This window comes from Aquila chrysaetos, chromosome 19, assembly GCF_900496995.4.
Source record: "Aquila chrysaetos chrysaetos chromosome 19, bAquChr1.4, whole genome shotgun sequence".
NCBI classification, from domain to species: Eukaryota; Metazoa; Chordata; class Aves; order Accipitriformes; family Accipitridae; genus Aquila; species Aquila chrysaetos.
The window spans coordinates 13,404,007-13,426,248 of NC_044022.1; the positions used below are offsets into that span (position 1 = coordinate 13,404,007).

At 39.3% G+C, this 22,242-nt stretch overlaps 1 protein-coding gene across 1 annotated transcript in view; it reads left to right on the forward strand.

The window, feature by feature from the left end:
- The window catches only part of TRPC6 (transient receptor potential cation channel subfamily C member 6), a 108,021-nt gene extending 96,293 nt beyond the window's left edge, over nt 1-11,728 (forward strand). Inside the window, exons 10-12 of the mRNA XM_030043152.2 lie at nt 5,088-5,171; nt 7,060-7,135; nt 8,623-11,728. Of these exons, the coding sequence (XP_029899012.1) occupies nt 5,088-5,171; nt 7,060-7,135; nt 8,623-8,774 (312 nt within the window). The 3' untranslated portion in view covers nt 8,775-11,728. The remainder of the gene's footprint in view (nt 1-5,087; nt 5,172-7,059; nt 7,136-8,622) is intronic.
- Nucleotides 11,729-22,242: the final 10,514 nt, after the last annotated feature.

Sequence of the window (22,242 nt, forward strand, 5' to 3'; positions counted from 1 at the left end):
AGACCCAAGACTCAGTGGCTGTGGCTGTGCTAGTAAATTAAATGTGACAGGGAGCTTATCTGGGCACTGAGGCCAATTCAGGAATGGCTTGCCCCTATTCAAGTAGTTTTCCTCCCAAAGTAGGGTTGCTGCAAGCTATTGTCCCCAGACCATTCCGGTTGCCAAACTGTGCCTAGGGAGAGAGACAGTTGCTCTGGTGCAAGTCCTACTTGGGAGGACACTAAAAGTTTACTGATGGAAGACACTGCATTGCAGTACCCAGAAATGTTGACACACGCTTGAGTTTACTGATTCAGACCCAGCCTGGGGGTCTTTCTCCTGCAAAGCCTGCATCCTCTCAGTGTGAAAGTGGCAGCAGCACCAGGGTGAGTGTAAAGACAAGAATTAGGATGGGAAGGGGGAAATTCTGCTCCTAGAGACAGCTCTGCCCTGATTATGGTTGGCAGAAAACGAAGCCAGATGCCATCAGTGCTAAACGGCGAGTGATTTACAAAGCTGTGTTCAAAGTATAGCACACCAGAAACTGATTTCTTGAGACATATCTACATATAACAATAAAAACTGTGAAGATGTTTTCTTTCAGGCTTTGATTAAAACTTTCAGATTTCTTCTGTTTCAGGCTAGAATTGTTGTTTTAAACATCAAGTGAACAAGAAACTCCAACCAAAAAAGGGGAGAAATAAATGAAGAAAAAGGATAGTTTTAAAGAAACCTACTTTGAGTTTTATTCTAAATTGAAAAATTGCCTTGTAAATGAGAAAGTTTATGGCTTAAGAGTCACAGAACTTGTTCATCTTCCTGAGCTAAAAACCAATAGTGGCAGATGATGTATTTAAGCCTTTTTCTTAAAACATGGCCCTTCAGAATAAAAATAAGGAACAACTAGTTATTGAAATAGTTTTAAACCCTCACTCAAACAATAAAAAATATGTTAACTTTTACTATAAAACAGTGTTTCTGAAATTTTCACAAATGACCTCTGGTTATAGGAGTGCAAACTGAGTCATTTTCTGGGAACCTCCTTTCTGGTCCAAGCACATACAATTTAGTGGTGCTCCAAGTTGTCAGCTGCTTCTGAAAACTGGGATTTAAGACATTAACAAAGTGCTACACAAAACACCTACAGTAGTTACATTACTGTTCTGATTGCATTGAATTTTAAGTAATACTAGCGAACGATGAAATGAGAAGCAAGTTTAAAGAAGGTGTTTTCTAAGAGCAATGATCCATGTATGCTGCATCTTTTCTTTCACACAACGCTCCTGGAGGAGCGTTATTTTTGATAGGGTTTTTAGCATTGTTTTATTTAAATTACATTTTTTTTTCCTCTTTAGTTACTCATATGTGGATGTTCAGTAGATGTTAACTTAAAAATATGAATTTTAGTTCAGTCATTAATGTGACAGGCTGACTTTAGTAGTAATTTTGGGGAGAGGAAAAACCTGTAGGTGTGAAGCTTAAAGAGGGTTTAAAAATTTTGTGTAAAAATGAAGTTATAATGAAATCTTGGCAATCTCTGCCACCAAGTGGTCATTCAGCAACGTACAGTAGATGTTCTGCCCTGTTACTGTTACACATTGTCCTGGTTTCAGCTGGGATAGTGTTAACTGTCTTCCTAGTAGCTGGTACGGTGCTATGTTTTGAGTTCAGTATGTGAAGAATGTTCATAACACACTGATGTTTTCAGTTGTTGCTAGTAGTGTTTAGACTAATGTCAAGGATTTTTCAGCTTCTCATGCCCAGCCAGCGAGAAAGCTGGAGGGGCACAAGCAGCTGGAAGGGGACAGAGCCAGGGCACCTGACCCAAACTGGCCAACAGGGTATTCCATACCATGTGACGTCATGCCCAGTATATAAACTGGGGGGAGTTGGGGGCGGGGGGATTGCCACTTGGGGACTAACTGGGTGTCGATCGGCGGGTGGTGAGCAATTGCATTGTGCATCATTTGTATATTCCAATCCTTTTATTAATACTGCTGTCACTTTATTAGTATTATCATTATCATTATTAGTTTCTTCTTTTCTGTTCTATTAAACCGTTTTACCTCAACCCATGAGTTTTACTTCTTTTCCTGATTTTCTCCCCGACCCTTTCTGGGGGCGGGGGGAGAGTGAGTGAGCAGCTGTGTGGTGCTTAGTTGCTGGCTGGCGTTAAACCACGACACACATAAGCAGATTTAATGAAGTTACGTACTTCTGATTTACCTGCCAACTTTCAAGGTGTAGTCAGTAACTACTTAAAAGTACATTGTAGTGTTCAAAAAATGCAGAATGCTGAAGGGTCACAATTAAGATAAAGATGTTACAGTGTGTCTGGTTTTACAAGTTTGCAGCATCTCACTTATTTCATCATGTATTACCGGTTTTGCTATTTCAAGTGAAAATTGAGTTTTAGTTAAGCATTGGATTAACTTTTGAAGTGAACCAATGTAACATAAATTTGAAACTGCTAATTGGCATGACAGATTACATTTAAAATACATAATAAATATGAAAAAATACATAATAAAATTGAATGCATTTGTAGATTATATGTAAACTGGTAAGTAACAGGATCATGAATGGTATCAGCTGCAGAAGAAGTCAGAGATCCAGAAGGGCTGGGACACCAACCGCACAGCTGGAGCTCAAGCTCACCACTGGAGCAGCTTTGGCTAGGGCGACTTTCCTCTGCCACTGCAGAGGAAGTATACTCTTCCTCTTATTCTACTACATTATTTCCAAAAATTGTGCATTAGGAAACCAGGAGCTGAAAAAGCAGGAAGATTGTAATAAAGGTAAGGCCCAAGAGAGTATTATTAGTTCTAAAATCCTGAAAGACATAGTGATTACACATTCGTGTAAACTCACTAGGCACTATTTTTTATTATAAATCAGGTATATAGTTTAAGTTAAAATGTTTAGATAAACTTATGTTTTCTAATATATATTCAAAACAATTAAGGTAGCTTTATTCAAGCAAGAAAAAGCAACAAAAATTTGCCCTTTTTATACATCTTTAATTCAATTTCCATCCAAATTAAGGTTAATAAGTTAGAGATAAATGTTAATTATATATATATATTTATATTACTTTATATCTTCTATCATTATTTTTGCTTAGTTAAATAAACATATTGTCAATAGATATATAATGTTTTTTAAAGTATGTGTATATAGATATTGTGAATCTTTCTAAAGAACAAAAAGAAATTCCAAATTAAGTGTAAACTTTATACTAATTGCAAATTAATATTTTTTACCAATAAGTGTAATCTTTTCTTCAGGAAAAAATATCAAATTACAAACCTGATCTAGTGAAAGATGTCCCTGCCTGTGTTAGGCAGGGTTGGACTACATGAACTTTAAAGGTCCCTTCCAACACAAACCATTCTATGATTCTATGAAATGCTAAACAAAATCTAAAAATATTGAAATTATTCCCTGTTTGCAGATTCATGAAGACTTATTTGCTTACTGTTAAAGTGAATATAAAGTTATATAGAACGCTAGAAAACTAGAAGACTTTTAAGGAACAAGCTCTGCAGCAGCTGGGAGAATTGAGAATTTTAATTGATGACCTCATTGCTGGTTAAACAACTGAATCTGATGCCTCATTCAGCCTTTTTATACCTATACAATTCCCAAGTTTTTTATTTTAGCCTTTGTGTTAGTACATGTATGTTAGAAGGAAGCCCCAATAAAGCTCTCTGCTGAGATGTTTTTATCATTTTCTAATTGACATCTGGTGAATATTTATCACATATTCCATATTCCTACTTCCATTTATTATCAAAGTTCATCCATGGGAATTTCCCATTATTCCTCAAGAGGTTGTAGTGATTTCAGCTGCAGGAGAAATGGCTATACGAAGGCTTTGGCCTTCATTAACATCAGGCATTGTGTTGCGGGCTCCCTTGATGTGTGACATGCCTGTACAGCTGCATAAGCATCTAACCCTCCCCTGCCTTCCTCCCCATCACACTATATCCCAGCGTATCCGACATATTACTTACCAGTCCTCAGAGTGTCCCAGTTTGCTTATCTGTAGGTACTTGATGCATTAAGACACAGAGATAGCCAACATGGAGAACCTCCACTGGAAGTACAGTGTGATCCCACAGGATCTGAGACACTGCAATGATAGCCCTGTGCTTTAAAACAGTAAAAATTGTATTGCACCATGTATAATTAGAGAGAACTGACTTTTTAGTGACAGTCCCACTTATTCCTCATCCAGATCAATCATGATTTATATATCACTTTTTTTTTTTATTTCTTGCACTACTACTCATTGAACTGGCCCCATTATCAATCTAAAGTAATATCATTCATTTAATTTTGACAGTTGCTATTCATTCTTACTGCAGCCTAGTCATTCAGCTTTAGTCTCAGTGCACCATTTTGTGATGCCCTAGTCCTTCTCAAAGATGTAAATCAGTAATGAAGCCTGCAAATTGCATCCTCCGTGTTTCATCAGGGAGTGATGCCCTTTCTGTTCAGCATGTGTAGTAAAGAAGATGCTACTCAGAAATGTCAGCTGATAATTTTGTGGTCCGTGGCATAAACTCCGTAACAGATTACATTCAGCCATTAGTGCAAGTGAGGGGAGAAGCAAACTGCTCATGTGTTTAGTGGTAGTGGAGGTCACATTAGTTACGGGCAAGCGCTATGAACAGAAGGAAAGGGGTAATGCTGCCACCTCTCCTTCTTCCTTGGCTTCTCCCACACCCTGCCCTGACTTTCGCTCATCCCTTGCCTACAAAGCTGTGCCGCACCAGTGCTGCCTTCCTCCTGACGCAGATCCCCCTCCTGTGTACCTGAGGAGGAAGGGAAAGCCTGTGGGGAGATGGCTGCTCAGCTCTGGTCCCTTGGGCATGTTAGGAGCAGGTGAGAGGCAGAGTAAAGGGAGAAAACCTCCCCGTTCTCACCTTCCGACATCACAGTCTGGAAAGGTTTGTTTCAACACTTGTGATGAAATTCTGCACATAAAGAGGACTTTACAACAGTAATTTAATTTACCACAAAGCAAATTGAGCTTAACAGTTAATGTTCTGTCATACGATATATGCATGAGGTAATTTAACCATATTGTTCTTCTATTTCAGCTTGGTCAAAGGAAGCAATCAAGTATAAGAAGCTCAGATGAAATCCACTTAAACAGTTTAAACAATCCTCCAAGGCAATACCAGGTAAAAAACAGTTTATTTTTAAACAAACTCAAGAAGTAGTAGAACAGGCAGACTGACAACATGAGGACAGTTTTGAATTTATGTTAAACAGCATGAATCAAGAATAAATCCACAGACTTTGTGTATATCAGACATAAATGCAATGATTTAGGTATTTGCAGTACAATCTGAGGGTGTTTTTCTCTCATGCTACCCTTATAGTACAATATTTTAAAGCGCTTGAAAAATGCTTTTAGTTCTAGAGACAGGTTGAGCCCTCAACTGCACAGTGTGAATTAAGAAAACCAAAAAGAAACCCCAAATCTTCCTGTTCCATCTGCTGAAGCAGCTCAGCTTATTGTGCCACACCTCCATATACTAATACCTTAAGCACTGCAAATATCTTTCAGCCTTTATGCTATCAATACAGTCTGTTTATTCTTTGCCTCCTAAACAACTGCAATGAGCCTTTGTGCAGTTAAGTATAAAAAGACCCAGCACAGTCCACGTAAAGCTCAGCTATTCTGGTCCAGAGGCTGCTCCTTTTCTTCCTGTAAGACTACAAAGCAGGTGGAAAGGAAGAAGCAAGAGCTGCCTGGGCAATGGAACAAGACCATCTGAATGCAAAATGGTAGAGAAAACAAGTATACCTTTTTTAACCATAAAACAGAAAAAAGTTTTCCCCTTGGGCAGGCTAGCTCTGCTCCATTCTAGCATTAAACAGTGTCTGCACAAGTCTATTCCAAAATCTCCCTTTTTCACAGCCAATTTCATTATGATGCAGTGATAGATATTAAGATTACAAATTCATCCCATAAACATGAGGATGTGTGGCTTTGTATTTGAAACATTCTTGGATTATTAGAATAAACAGTACAGCTGCTGACCTTGCAAGCATGACTGTAGTGATGGTCTGGAACCACTAATCTGGAACAATTCACCTCACAACCACTTCTGGTCAGGTCTATTACTGTGGAGATAAAAGCAGACACATAAACCGCTGTATATTTTATATCTCGTAGTGAAAAACAAAAAGTATTGTGTTGTCAGGGGTTACACCATATGAAAATATTAAACCGAGAGATAGAAAGATAGATCCTCAAAGGTAATTAGATACGTTGTTCTTATTCAAGTAATTTAAACTAATGGGAGAATCAGGGGCGGGATTCATTTTTCCTGGAAAGGTAAAATTGACATCTAAATTTCCTGGCCTAGGTTCCCCTTATTATTAGCAGAGAGGGTAGTCATTCTAATGGTGTGATTTCTTTGATCAGTTTTGGTTGTCTGAGATGAACTGTGCTCTCAGGTTTGCTTTTTCTGTCCATAGTAGGGGAATTAAAGGTGACTGCCACAGATATGTATATTTATGTTAGAAAATACCTGTATTTGGTTAGATGAGTCCCAGCTGAGATGCTTAAGTGACTCTTAGAATTGTGGGTCCCATCTTCTCTAAGCCTCTCCTTGGGAAAAGATAACTTATCAAAAGTAATATAAAAATAGATTAAAATAAACTGATGGCAAAAGGGTTTAGCAATTAGTACTGCTAATCAGGGTCATTATCATCTTCTGGTGGCAATAAATGCTACATGGTTTCACCTACATGGAGACCAAAGCTGCAACTGTATTAATTACATAGACTCCAGTAGTAGGTTAAGCTTCATGAATGATAACATTTGTAAGATGTGTTTAGTTTTCTAACTTTCATGTACATATATGTGCAGAATCATAAAGTTTAAATATCTACTGTAGATGAAAGCAGAGATTTTTACATTATATTCCTTTAACTTGGCAAGTCCTACACTGAAATGTCTGAATGCAAAAGAAGGTAACAGAACTCATATTTTGAAATGTCATAGCAATACTAGAAAATCCAACTAAGAAAGCTCCTTCCTTTCTTTCTTCTCTGCAGAAAATAATGAAGCGTCTCATTAAAAGATACGTACTGAAAGCTCAGATAGATAAGGAAAGTGATGAAGTCAATGAAGGTGAGTATGTTGATGAATTGTATGTTTATATCTAATCAGAGAATCAAAACAAACTAATTAAACTGGTTACATATGCCACTTGAAAAAAATGTTTCCAAAACACTTGACATGTTTACAAGTGCAAGATGTAAAATTACCATGAAATTGAAGTTAAGGAAGAGATGTGGCTTTCTGTCTCTGCTCTCCCATCAGAAACTATCACTGATCTGATGACTTCTTGTGAAAAGTGTTGCTACTTCTAGTAATGCCCATGCATTTCCCATGGTGAGACTGCATTTAGTGCAGCAGCTGGTTTGGAGCACTCCTCTATGAATACTTCCTTGTGTGGATATGTGTTCTTACTGGGGATTCATATATGGGGACACTAGTGAATGCACTTCACAGTAATATTCTCGTCTGTTTGCACCCCTCTGGTGCTGGAAAGACACTTAGTGTAGCAGGAAAAGGAGAGGACCGCTCTCTTTTGGACAGTGAGAGGCCTTGTTGCTCAGGACTCAGGCACCCCCAATCTGCATGATCTACAGAAAAGGACCTGGGGGTGTTGGTCGGCAGCCAGCTGAATATGAGCCGCCAGTGTGCCCAGGTGGCCAAGAAGGCCAACGGCATCCTGGCTTGTATCAGAAATAGTGTGGCCAGCAGGACTAGGGAAGTGATCGTCCCCCTGTACTCAGCACTGGTGAGGCCGCGCCTCAAATACTGTGTTTGGGTTTGGGCCGCTCACTACAAGAAAGACATTGAGATGCTGGAGTGTGTCCAGAGAAGGGCAATGAAGCTGGTGGAGGGTCTAGAGCACAAGTCTTCTGAGGAGCGGCTGAGGGAACTGGGGTTGTTTAGCCTGGAGAAAAGGAGGCTGAGGGGAGACCTTATCGCTCTCTACAACTACCTGAAAGGAGGTTGTAGCGAGGTGGGGGTCAGTCTCTTCTCTGAAGTAACAAGCAATAGGATGAGAGGAAATGACCTCAAATTGCACCAGGGGAGGTTTAGGTTGGATATTAGAAAAAAATTCTTCACCAAAAGGGTTATGAAGCATCGGAACAGGCTGCCCAGGGAAGTGGTTGAGTCACCATCCCTGGAAGGATTTAAAAGATGTGTAGATGTGGCACTTAGGGACACGGTTTAGTGGTGGAGTTGGCAGTGTTAGGTTAATGGTTGGGCTCAATGATCTTAAAGGTCTTTTCCAACCTAAATAATTCTATGATTCTATGATCTCTCTTACAGCAGAACAGCAGCTTCCATCTAATGGATCATTTGAGTTTTGTGAACTGATGTGATCTCTCACACTTTTGTCTTCAGATATGTTTGATTCCTGAACTGCATCTTCATATTCCTGTCCCTAAGCCACCATTCACCAATGGGCAGCAGAACATCCACTTTTTCTGTTTCAACAAAGAAATCCAGAGAAAACCCATAATAACTGTGAGATACTTGGATATGCTGGTTTTTTTCCTATGTTTCTTAATAGTGTCATCTTCTAATGTCTGTTACAGGAGAACTGAAGGAAATTAAACAGGACATCTCAAGTCTCCGGTATGAACTCCTTGAGGAAAAATCTCAAAATTCTGAAGATCTGGCAGAACTTATAAGGAAACTTGGGGAAAAACTGTCAATTGACTCTAAGGAAGAAGAAAGCAAGAGATAACCTAAATGTTTAAGAAATGCAACAGAACATTAACAATTCACTTAAAGCCATATTTCTGTTTTTCTCAAGTCTAGCTCACATTTCTACAAGATATTCAGAAATTAAATCATTCCAATTCTTTATTGAAAAACCACAGTGGCAAATCCTCTGGGTCTACGGTAGGGAGGAGATACCACTTGAGTAAAGATACTTATTTATTCTTTACCTGCTGAAGAAGAGTTAATTTGAGATCATTTTAATATTCAATTTGTGTCTTTTAGAATTCCAGTGGAATCTTGATAAGCCCAGTCATGAAAGATTAAAAGCATAAATCTAAACTTTTCCTACATAAAGTGGTTATTTTTGCAAATTTCCTTTTGTAGACATTCTTACATATATTTTAGTGAAGCAAAAGAGGAAAATTCCAGGCTTTTACGTATTTATATCAAAAGATATTTAATTTTTCAAGCATTCCCAACTAGCAAAAAAAAAAAGCTAACTGCCTTTCTTAAAAATGTGCAGGATATTAAAGTTATTTGAACGTTTCCTTGAAGAGGTAGATATCAGAATACTCAGTGCACTGTGTTATACTTTTCCCTACTTATCCCTGTCACCACTGGACTATCCTGAAAGATGCCTAGTTTCCAATGGGAGTTAATGCATTAAGAAAGAATTATTTTTCACCAAGTTTATTGAAAAGCTATTGCTGAGGCCTGAAGAAAACTTCTTTAACCCCCAATAATTAATCCTTGAAGTTCTAATCTGTTCCAGAATTACCAAGTTCTCCAGCTTTTATATCCTGAACTAAAACTCGCAAACTGCAGGGTAGGGGTTTGAATGTAAAGCTGGTAACATGTTTATTTAAGGTGGAAGATACTAAAATGTTGGGTGCAAACCCTGTCTCTGAATTCTGGGAACATCATGCATTGGAGACTGTGTTTCTCCACAGCTAAACTTGTTTAAATCATTGAATTTTGTTCAGATCTACCCTTAGCAAACAAAACCATGTTGTTCCAAAACTTCATGAAGTCTCATCTTCTGTGGATTTACATCCCTTGTCCTTTTTTCCACTGGAGAAAGCTCAGCTCTTGTGCTGTATTCCCTACGACTCCTTCAATGAAGAATCTTCCCTCCATGTCACCAGCACAAGCCTCCAACACTTCCTCCCTGCCCACTGCAATAATTCTTCTATGTCTCCTTCTGTTAAACTGGAGAAGAGGTAGCCTGTGCTATGTCTGGCTGATAGTTGTGTGACTGGCTAGCTAATATGTCTCTGCAGGACCGTCAGCTGGTTTCTGTCTCTCCAGATAGATACAGGCTAAATTCCATCAAATTTTTCCTTCAGTTAATACATTAATTTGGATTTCACTCCTCTGACACTCACCAATTCTGGGACTGTTAGAAGCATATATTACATTGGGGATCCCTGCTCCTCTTTAAGATTGGTTGAAATTAGTGAAAGGGCCATGAAAAATTGTAACAGGAACATCAAGATGTATAACACACCTATAGAAGCCTTGTCTGTTTAGGAAACAAAGCTGAAAATGGCTTGTCAGTAATTGCTTTTAAATTAGCTTTGTGAAACTTATTGTGAAATGTATCAGAATGTTTCCACCTCTCCCTTTTAGGCTGGAAGTTATTTTTTAATGGGTTTAGATTAGTTTCTAGCTGAATTTACTGATAGTCCTTTTTTAAAAAACTATTGGTGAAATCACTGTGTATTTTCAGGGAAAAAAAGAGTGTATTAGAATGTGTTTTGAAATCATGTGGAGACAGGTGAAGGCAAGGGGCTGTGTCCTGCCCGGAGAGCAATGGAAGCTGGTGTGGAGGTTGGCCTGTCCCAAGGGTGTTTGTCATGGTTTGGGGGAACTGCTCAGCCTTCTGCTTGGCCCATTAGTTTGGCCACAAATGGACCTTGTGGGACAATCCATGTCCTGTGGGCCTCAGGCGTAATGAACTCGGGGTTTAGAAACTTTTAAGGCTTCTTCTTCCCTTGAGGGAGGAGAAGGAAAGTGAGATTGTCAGAGATAGTAGAGCAGTTTGTATTCAAAACCACAGTGTGCTGGCCTGAAAAACTATGAGCTACAGAATAGCCAATTTCCTAACTTGCCTTTGATCACAAAAAAGCATTACCTCATAACCTGCAGTATTTCCTGCGGTAATCAACAGGGCGTACTGCGGACTCTGAGATGACCCGACTGGCCGGTCTTTGCCAGAAACACTCCGGTTTCTGTGTCAGCCGTTGTGTGGAAAACGAAGGCAGTTGGGGTGATCTCGGGCTGGAAGGCAGCGTGACGCTAACTTCACCGCCTTTCGGCTCCTGGATGGTTCCTGCCCATCTCCCTTGGCCAGCACTGGCCACTGATTTTGAGTTCCCGCTTGAGTATTTTTGGGCCTGGTTTCCTGAAGCAGTGAGCACTTACTACAGCTCCAATGACCACATTAGAGGCCATACTGCTCAAAGCAGATCTTCCACCTTTGGCAAGCTCTTCGCAAAATCTGTTGGTCAGAACTTGAGGTAACAAGGACAGTCAAAGTTCGCTTTCAGTAATCAAAAGTCTTTATTTTAGGTCATTGTAATGTGCAATATGGATCTGCGGTCTAGTGCTAGATGGTGGTAAAACCTTCGATCTCCATAAACCCAAGTAAGGAAATACATAAACACGGTTCAAGATCCGGGCACTTTTAAAGTGAAGATTTTTATTACAGAGGTAAAATGGACACTGTGAATTTGTTTAAGCCCAAATTTTGACTTACCTTAAAACTATAAGATCATAATGTATATATTGTATTTCATGAAGAAAATACATATGGATTTTTTTAATTCAATGAAGATATTTTATATGTAGTTATTACTCATGGAACAATTTGTTAAATATATTTGAAGAGGTCTATTGCCAAATGTAGTGTGACAAGCAATGTTGTATTTAAAATGAGCACAATACCAAATATATTATTCTGATAGAAAAATTAAATGTACCAGACTCAAAATGCCTTTGTGATGCATTGTATGAACACATTGGTCCTTCATTGGGAACCTTTGACTGCTCTTGCTTAGAAGATAACACCAAGACAAATATGGTAAAATACTTTTATTTACTAGCAACCCTAGTACAAACAAAATTTTGCAGAAGGAACAAAGGTCTTTTCATACTTGATTAGACTCAAGGTCAGGTATTTTGTCAGCTGTGACTAACTGTGACTGATGCTAGATATTTCAGAACATCTGTAGTAGGTAAGAGATAATTTGCATCCTACATAGTTCTCCAGATTTCTAATAAGACAAGATTGACATAGCTTTGATGAGGAAGAGTTTCCAGATCTTTTTTGTGAATTATTAGGGTTACAAGATAGTCTTGCTACCTACTTAATTGTTTCTTTAAATCTTGTTAATTTTTTGAGCTCAGCAATTCAGTTTCTGTAGCAGCAGCTTCCACATCTAAACCAGACCTACTATGAAGAAGTATTGTCTTTAGAATTTTTTTTCCCGGAATATTTCTTAATTAGACAGTCTCCTTTCTGTTCATGCAAACATATTTCACTAAAAAATATAGGAGGGCTTAAGAAATTCTGAGCAGAAGAAAATGCAGTAAGAAAATCTGCTATTTTCTTACTATTCTGGATGAAACCAAATCATGCCTAACTATTGGGAAGAAGCCTTATACATCATGGAGGACTGCAGATATTAGAGAGTAATACTGCAATGCAAGCTTAAGGTACTCAGGATTTCCAGTAACAGGTCCTGAGTAAAGCTACAGCATTTCACATATAGATTCAGATATTCCAGGTTAAAATCTGCTGTATTTCACCCTATTTTAGAGCAGTGCCAGGCCAAGCCAATGAATCCTACTGGTTTTAGAAGTGGGATCTACAGGTGCATTTGATTTTAGATGCCAGCCATGAAGACTTCTGCATCTGAGCTCATCTAGACTTTCTTTATATTCAGTGGATAGAAATGGTCAAAGGCATGATTTTGTTTCATCTTAAGGTAGACAAGTAACTCAGGTGAGTCATATAGTAGAAGCGACCATTTCTCTCCAGTTACTCTAAAGAAGCCACTGTAGCTGTTAGCGATGTTTATAATGAAGTGTGAGAAGTCCCAGCTTGGCAGAAATGAGAACTGCAGTACACTGCAGAGCCGTGAACCATCACAAATGCTCATCTGCTTGGACGTGCTTGAACCGATGAGGCCAGTCATTGAGAGGGGCAGGATCTAACCTGCCTCCAGAAGAATCCAGCTTGTCCCCCAGGGATGATGAATATGGTTCTTCTTTACTCTGCGGCAATATTACATTTTTTCCTTCTTCATTAGTGTAACTGTGGGTAGGCATAAATGAAAATACCCATTAAGCGCATCTACCCCAAACATGAGAAAAACTGTATCTTATGGTGCACATGGCAATTAAATTCTTCTTTATAAACCAGGAGCTTTATGATAAAGAGAAGCTCATATCCCATGTTTTAGTACATTGTGGTGAGCATATATTTTCAGCATTATGTCTTCAAAGTTTACAATATACAAATACAAGTATGAAGATCTTGGCAGTACTTCAGCTATAGCAGCTGTATCATGTAATTTACTAAGAACATGTTCTCATGACTGCAGTGTCCCAAAATGCAGTTTAGGCCAATGAAATCTTGCATTTGCCTCTTAGGGATTTCCCTCAAGCTTGAAATCTGTAGCTGAACATTATAATTAATACATTATAGACCACATAATGTGCAACTGTACTCATTTACAGAACAGTAGAAATCGTCCCTATGTTGAAAATTGCTCATTTTTCATGTAAATATTTAACACTTTTTTTAATTAGTTAGAAAATGCCTGGTGTGAATAATATTTCTAAGTGCTTATGTTCCTGCTTAAATTTTAATTTGGCCTGTGGAAAATAGAACTCATAAATTAAAAATTTTGTGTTTGGAAAAATACTTGTACTTTAGGAGCTCATATCAAAAAAGAAGTTAGGTGAAGCTGTGGAGTGTACCTTAAACTCCATGCACTGAGAAGGCCAAGGAATCCCATATGATACACTGCTCTTCCCTGGTGTATATGACCTTGAGTAGCTCAAAATAGTTAATTTGTTCTCTTGTTTCCACTGTTGCAAAACCCAAGTCTCCTGTTTCTCTTTCTGTTCTTGTCACCATCCTTAATGTGACAGTGCGGTAGGGATCACAAGGTACAATCTTTCAATGCTTTCTTTCTACGTCCAAGCAACTGTATTTTAGTAGCATCTAATTTTGTTTTAACCTTTCAATATTCTGTGATTCAGCTCTTGATGTTTACTCTTTGCTCCTTTATTCGATGGACCTCCAATCAAAGTAATTGAAAAAGATCAGATCATATAGTATGCAAAGTACAGTTCAGCAGATAGATCATTATCAATATTAATAGCAATATTTTTATGCACTTTTATGTATGAACACTTTTATATCACTTTGATATTTCATTGTGCTTTATAAACAACAGGGAGTATATTCTGGTAGGTTTGCATGGTGTGTCAAAAAGGGCATAAATAATATGACAACCAGTCCAAAAACCTTTTGATTGTAGGCAAAACCTACTCACTCACAGCTAGCGAATGGATTTCTACAAATAAATTTATTTTCCCATGGCCTTTGTCAAGCCAGTTCAACACTCTGTTCCTCAACTTCTTCATTTATGCCAGGGGAGGATGATACTAACTGATGTAAACATGCTCGAATAAGTAGTTTGAGGAATTTATAAAAGAGAAAAGCTCAATTCTTTCTCAAAGAGAATATTTCCTTGTTTCCAGAAAAGATTTTGATTAACTATACCAGAACTCCAATGGTGTAATCCACTTCAATAGAGAAAAAACACAGGAATTCATGAGTTTAATGTCTTCACAGCAAAAGGCATTGCTATTGGATTGTTCTTGAGAACTGCAGTTCTAAAAATTCCAGTTACGACACTGACTAGGCCTGTCCTGTCTGTACCCCAATTACTCAGTCCCCATCTCATCATGGTAAACTAAGGCTCTGCAGCTGGCTCATAACATAATCACTTTGGAATGGAGAAAAAATCACTGACAGTAAATTGTTTAAAAAAAACATACATCATGAGTAAGTCTTTCTGGCAAACACAAAAGAAGGTACAGTATCAGGTTGCTATCAAATCATGTTGGTAGTAAAGGATTCAAGACTACTTTGGGTGGCTGTGCTAGAGCACGTATGATCTCTCCTGAGATGGCGGTTCTGTTTTTCAAAAGAAAATGTTTCTTCTAGAAATGACCTTGTGCTCGCATTTGTCAGCATCATTTAAGAATGCTGTGAGTTTCTTCCTGCTGAAACAGACCTTACACTTCGTTTTGCACTTTATTTGAGAAAACTAATCTGCCTGATAGAGCCACATCCCTTCAGCTGAGTCTTCTCTCTGACCCTACAGGAGGCCATTGACTGTAGTGCCATCAAGACTGTTAAAGCCAAGCCCTGGCTGGACAAAGAAAGATTTCTTAGTATCAGAGTGGGAGGAAATAAAGGGAAAATCACTCCCAAAGAGCCTACGGTTCTTTTACTGTCTGAAGTTTGCCTGTAACCACCCATGAATATTCCACGTCTGGTGATTTTGTCTCTTCTGGTTTAGATACCCATGATACAGATAATTCAGCAAGCCATCTAGGCTCCTCTTGTAGTTTCTGAAAACACATAGAAAATTCTAGGGCACAATTTTAGATGTCTAAAATATGCCAGCAAAACATGCTTTCAAAACACCTTTTTCTCTCCACTGCTTAGGTAAGTCCCATCCACTGTCACAAAACTCTAGTTGTGAATGTCTATGTGAAAACAAGTGCAGGTCACCAGCACCTTCTGCTTCAGGACCTTCACTCAGCACAGACTTTTATTGCCTGAATGGTGCTTCAGAGGTAAATCTTGGCTTATAGTACCCCACCCTCACAGCCTTGGCCCAATCCATTTGTAGTTCAAGATCTTAAGAACATGGGAATCCCTTACTGGGTCACTGTCGTGGTTTAACCCCAGCCAGCAACTAAGCACCACGCAGCCGCTCACTCACTCCCCCCCCACCCAGTGGGATGGGGGAGAAAATCGGGAAAAAGAAGCAAAACCCATGGGTTGAGATAAGAACAGTTTAATAGAACAGAAAAGAAGAAACGAATAATGATAATGATAACACCAATAAAATGACAACAGCAATAATGAAAGGATTGGAATGTACAAATGATGTGCACTGCAATTGCTCACCACCCGCCGACCGGCACCCAGCTAGTCCCCTGAGCGGCAATTCCCCGCCCCCACTTCCCAGTTCCTATACTGGATGGGACGTCCCACGGTATGGAATACCCCGTTGGCCAGTTTGGGTCAGCTGCCCTGGCTGTGTCCTGTGCCAACTTCTTGTGCCCCTCCAGCCTTCTCGCTGGCTGGGGATGAGAAGCTGAAAAATCCTTGACATTAGTCTAAACACTACTTAGCAACAACTGAAAACATCAGTGTTATCAACATTCTTCACATACTGAACTCAAAACATAGCACCGTACCAGCTACTAGGAAGACAGTTAACTCTATCCCAGCTGAAACTAGGACAGTCACCAATGAGGTCTGCATGGAAGTAGTAAGCTAACTGGCAGTTGCACATAAAAATATGCTGCGTGCTCTTCTGTGCAGATGGTTTCACAGCTTCAGACAATGTACTTTAGTAAGACTCAGATTTTAGGTAATTTATTTGTGTCTGTTACAAATTAATCCCCATTACACTTGGCTTTATGCCATAAAATCCAGCAGTTCCAATTGATCTAGTAGCTGATCACTCAACCACAAATTATTCAATTGTTGCATTAAGCAAGCACCAAGGTGCTTTTATTTCATGCAGGTAAATTTTCTAGTCACCAGCCAAAACTTAGTATGAAGGAGATTGTGTTGGGAATAGGATGTGTGTTGATCCCGGTGAGGTATCCCCACCTCCCTGCCCCAAGAGTATCTCATAGGATGATGGCATGTCATAGTCCTCATGAGTTTCCTCAGGAGTTTGATAGGAGAGAATACAGTTACACACAATTTAAAAGAATGAGAACTGTTTTCAACAGACGCTCCTGTTGTCAGGCTTTCTTGAAGTTGCTTCAAATACATGTATTTCTTTTGGGTTTTTTTTATACAGAGAACAGTACCCAAGCCACGGGACTGCAGTCAGCGTACTTCAGTAGCTCTGGAACAAATAATTCCAGCTCTTCCCTTACTTTATCAAACAAAAGACTTGAAAAATTTGGAAGCAGTCTTGGTCACTGCAAAGTTGACATATACATGCCTCTCCAGTAAACTGTTTCTGTTAAACCTATCCCTTCAGTTATTCTAACATTTCTTTTGAAAAGTAGATTATTAAGGTTACCCAATTATTTTTAGGTTTATTGGTTTACATACTTCCTTTAGGCAGGAATTCAACTGTGATGATTGAAATAAATGTATTTCAAGTCATCATTTTCAATGTCTATAAATTTTACAGCGGTGTTGTAGCATAGTGAGCAGCTGCTAGCCAACAGCTAGCTTCTTCCATGCACAATAAATACCATCAGTTCATGCAATGGTAGGTAAAGCCCTCTGTGTACCCGCAGACCACAGGGTGCGTACCAGAAGACAGATGGTGGTAGATATCCATCTTATTTAACAGGCTATAGCAAAGACAGCCTGGACTTTGTGGCAAGTAAATTATGTTTGGATTCACAGGGCACATCATTGTAGCAGAGCTGCTACTCTGCACTTTTCAGGCCCTAAGTCAAATTAATCCATCCCAGTGTCTTCAGTGGCGTTATCCAAAGAGTGAATTTGCCTTCCTGTGTACCCAGACAATTTAAATTAACTTTATAATGGGACTGAAAATTATCTATATGCATGCTGTTCTGTGTGATTCAAACCTGTGGTTGTTTGTCCAAAGTAAATTCAGTCTAATAGCAAAGGTGAAAACAACCTGGAGAAACTAGTCTTCAAATGCAGTCATCTCAGGTGTTTCTCAGTTCAGGTGACTTGGTGGGTTGAGTTCCAATGAAGTCCCTGCAGGGCTGTGGGTAGGCTCCCAGGGCCCAGCAAGAACCGTTCTGGAATCTCTAATGACAAAGTTCAGTAACAATTGTAAATTTCTGGTCCCAAAAATTGCAAAGCAAAAACTAAGGATAGTTGCAGTGTAACTGAAGTAGTAGTGACTGTCTGAAAGACAGCTTCTAACAACTTCTGACATCTAACAACACCAGACATCTCAGGAGAGTTAGACATGTAATTCCTTCTCTGCCAAAAACCATAGGGATAATGGGTGTCCACATGTGGACAACAGGCAAAGAAACATTGACAACTGATCATCAACTTAGCTGAGTCGCAACAACACTTTTTTCGTAGTGCTATCCAAAATAAATATAATTACTGTCTGCGTCAAAGAGAGGATTTGACGTAGCCTAGAAGCATATCACATTTTCTCCAGTTTACGAGAATTACATTCCCTCTTGTTGCGCTAACACCGTCTACATGAGTTCCACTAAACCCTATCTTCTGCTAAGTCCGTCCCTGTAAATGTCTTAACTGGGTATGTAAATACGTGAAGTATCATTCTTTTTCCAATAAAGCAAATATTTTAACAATTTTATTTCCTAACTGTATTTCCATGTTCCTTCATCTACTCTTTTCCTAAGTAACAATAAGGTTGAAAACAATAATTTCCCACAGCCATGCCTTGGCCCTGCCAACATAATTATACTGTGGCCAGAGGTTTGAATTAACAAGTACAGTTAGGAAATAGATGTATTGACTCAGTAATGATTATAATATAACCTACTTATCTTTGTGCAGTACATTTATCAAGGTCATGGCTAATTGCATTAAGTACATCAGCTTTCCAGAAATCTTGCTATAAAAAAGGGGAAAAAAACCAAAAAAAATGACTTGTCTGAGCAAACTCAATTCTGGAAATCAGAACCACTGTCCTCATTATTATTTCTTCTTGTTTACAGTGTAATAGGATTTGAGTATTACAAACAGGCCCTTAAAAGCCCAGTTTCTGCTGGGAGAAGTTACTGTTAGCGCTACAAGTGGCTGTAAACAACTGTAATATAGATAATCCCCTTCAGCAGGTTGCACCCCTATAAAATCCAAACCTTATAGCCTGGTTCCTATTTTACCTGCACCCTCAGGCTGTAGCAGCAGTGAATGCAGTGGATGTCCTGGCTGGGCATCGGTGTAAATAAAACACATCAGCCCCTGATGGACTGGTGGCTCTCCCTCTATTCCTACAACCGTGAGCTCTGTTTTCCTGGGAGTGTGCATGTAACCTGCCTGCCAAGCATGAACACAAGCCTTAATGCAAGCTAAAACCTGTCTTGCATTTAGATTATTTGCATGAAGGTGTTAAGAAAAAGCCAGGCATGGAGACTCAACCCACATGTACCTTCAAAGTTCGTTCAAGAGTATGCCTAGCTAAAGAGTGTATGGACCTGACATAGGAATATGATGTTCTCCTGGCCTGAAGTCACTGTTGTAATGCCCACAATGCCGTCATTTGACTCCATATGGCTCACTCAGGACAGATAAATTGGCCTAAAATCCTATAAATCAGGTACAGTAAGGCCTTACCAGCTATGCAGGTGCAAGAATTACAGCCATCTAAGGGCAGCAATGATGCACAGAGTATATCAGTGCATGTGCTTTGGGTGATATGGGCCTATGGCAGCACTTTTCTACCCAGGAATTAAAAAAAAAAAAAGGGGGGTAAAATGCAGCATGACTAGAGCTAGTGCCTCCATCAGGTCTCTCAGGCACAAGGTGACTGGCTGACCAAACCACAGGAAATCACAAGCACAGACATCACTTCCAACAAATGTTCTGAACAATCTGTGTTGAAATGTTTATATTCATTTGCAGTATATTAGTTTGTATATGATTTCTTAAACAAAAAGCAAAGCATGGCATTGTTGGAGCTGCCTAATTAAAAAGCAAACCTATTACTTGAGATTCAGGCAAACTGAAGTACAAAGTAAACCAAAACTCTGTGTGAATCTGTATCAATGTGGCAAAGCTCCAAGGACGAAAGTGAGAAAAAGTTCCGTGAATCCAAGACCTGAAATTTTAAAGGCACATGCAAGAGCACAATCCACCACGCTGGGGCAGTAATTCCCTGGTTTTGCTTAAAAAGCAGGTGATGCACTGACTGTGCACAGTCCTTCCAAACCCTGTCACCTCATCTCACTGAGCAGTGCTGGGAAAACACGCTCACACTGACACAAACACACTGACTTTGTTTTATACATGTACATACACATTTACACACGTTACATACATACTCATATATACGTATGTATATACTATATATATGTATATAGTATACATACGCACACCAGACTTTCTTCTTTGATTTTTACGGTGCCTTGGGCATTTCCATACAACGTTTCCTATAAAGCAGACTGTCAGGTGAAACTACGCCTGCAGTGAAACCACTCAAAGGCCACAGCAAATGCTGTGGAAAATATTTCAGACTTGTGATTATGCATCTCAATCACAAGAGGAGAATAAGGGGCAATGGACACAAGCTGCAAGAGGGAAATCCGGGTTAGATATTAGGAAACATATTTTCCCACCAGACATGCTCAAACACTGGCACAGGCTGCTCACAGAGTTTGTGTAGTCTTAATCTTTGGAGATTTTAAAAAATTGACTGGACGAAGCCTTGAGCCACCTTAACAGGGTTTGGATCTACTTTGACCAGGAGGCTGGTCCAGATGATCTATTGAGCTTCCTTCAAAACTAAATTATTATATAATTCTATAACTCTCTGATTATATTATGGATACCTTTATATGCATTTACAAGCCTCAGTGATTGAAAGTGTTATCTGTATTTATCCAAAGCAACTATTTGGGATCCTGGACCAGCCACATTTGTAAAGCCTCTGGTTTGTGTTCCAATAATTGATGGGATGCAAAAAATCTTCTGAGATTTCAACATTTCATTTTTTCCCTTGGTGAGTTTGGGAAATTTATTCATTTATATGCATGGCTTCTAGATCTATGATTAATCACTTCCCTTTCATCTAAACACAGCCGTTTTCCAGTATTTGTTTATTTTATTTTTCCAGCCAAAGAAAATAAGCAAGGAACAAGCAGCCAAGCAAAGGCCCCAAGCAGACAAACCAATACAGGCAAATACACAAGGGCCCATGCCGACTTGGAAAGGCTGGAGACTGCAGAATGTAACATTTTTATGTAGCAGAAAAAATTATTATTCTAATCTGATGCAGCAGAGTTAAAAAGTTGCCTAGAAAATTGTCTTAAAAGTTTTTTAGAAAGATATTATATCAATTCTTTATAGTATCACCAAAATGAAGCTCTATAAAAGAAGTCACACCTCAGATAAAACTCAATATAAATGTTTTAAATCCCTGAACATGGAAACTTTTAAGTCTGAAAATACATCTGCTGTCACTCCTAAGGTTAACACTCCAAGCATGAAATGGGTTGTGCTCAATCTACTTCACCTTTTTTCATATTATCCTGTTTCTAGAAACATGACTCCAAATTCTGTTTCTCTTGTTTCCTACCTTGCACCGATTTTTTTCCAATAAACCTTTGGTCATCAATGTTTGATGTCGATTTTGCAATAGCTGGGTGAAGGTGGGAGTCTGACAGAGCTTGTTCAGGGTGGGAAAAGCCAAGAGAGAGAGAGAAATGGAAAACCTGCTCTGGATTTATAGAAGGCGGTCAAATGAGCTGGATTTTTTTGTATTTTAATTGCCATGGATCAACTTTAATAGGTTATAGGTAAGTATGAGATATGTTTTGATTCCTTCTTTCCTTTGTTCCTGGAGTTGTACTAGATTTATTCAGATTTTGCAAAAAGATTATTTACTATGATCTCTGTTTTCATTCATTATTTCTTCATTAATGCAAATATGTCCCAATTCTAACAGCCAGCCAGTATTGTAGCTTTGCACAGGGCTTGTGCTGTATTTTCCTCACTCAAAAAGGATGGAGCCAGAGGTTTCTGATAGATGCCCCTGCATAAATGGCCTCTTTGGTCAGGTATAAGCGTTGCAAATAGGGCAGGGAGTTTGACCCAGCAGCCCAGGGAGAAAGCAGGAGCCCAGGGCCGGCGCTCCTTCCAGCTCTGCACACACACGGCGGCTGGTGCTCCTCACCCCTTCTCAGCTGCTCGGGCGTTACAGGGGTTGAGCCTGCAGAGACGTGTGAGAATATAACCCTCAGCTCCACTTTTTTGGCTCTCCCACGTGAGACCTGTTCACTGGCTCTCATTTCAGAACGGTCTAAAGGCTGTCTTGTTTTTACCCATAAAAAATAAAACATTCCAGCCACCGGTCCCACCATCTTGAAGCATCACAGAAAGCCACAGCGGTGGCACACCTCGAACAGGCTGCATGATTTTGGGCTGGATATATTTCCTTGGGTCATGCTGCAATAGCGGACCCTGAAAACTGCAGCGCTGTCAGGCTGTATTTTTATATTTCTCATCCATGCATTTCAACATCTGC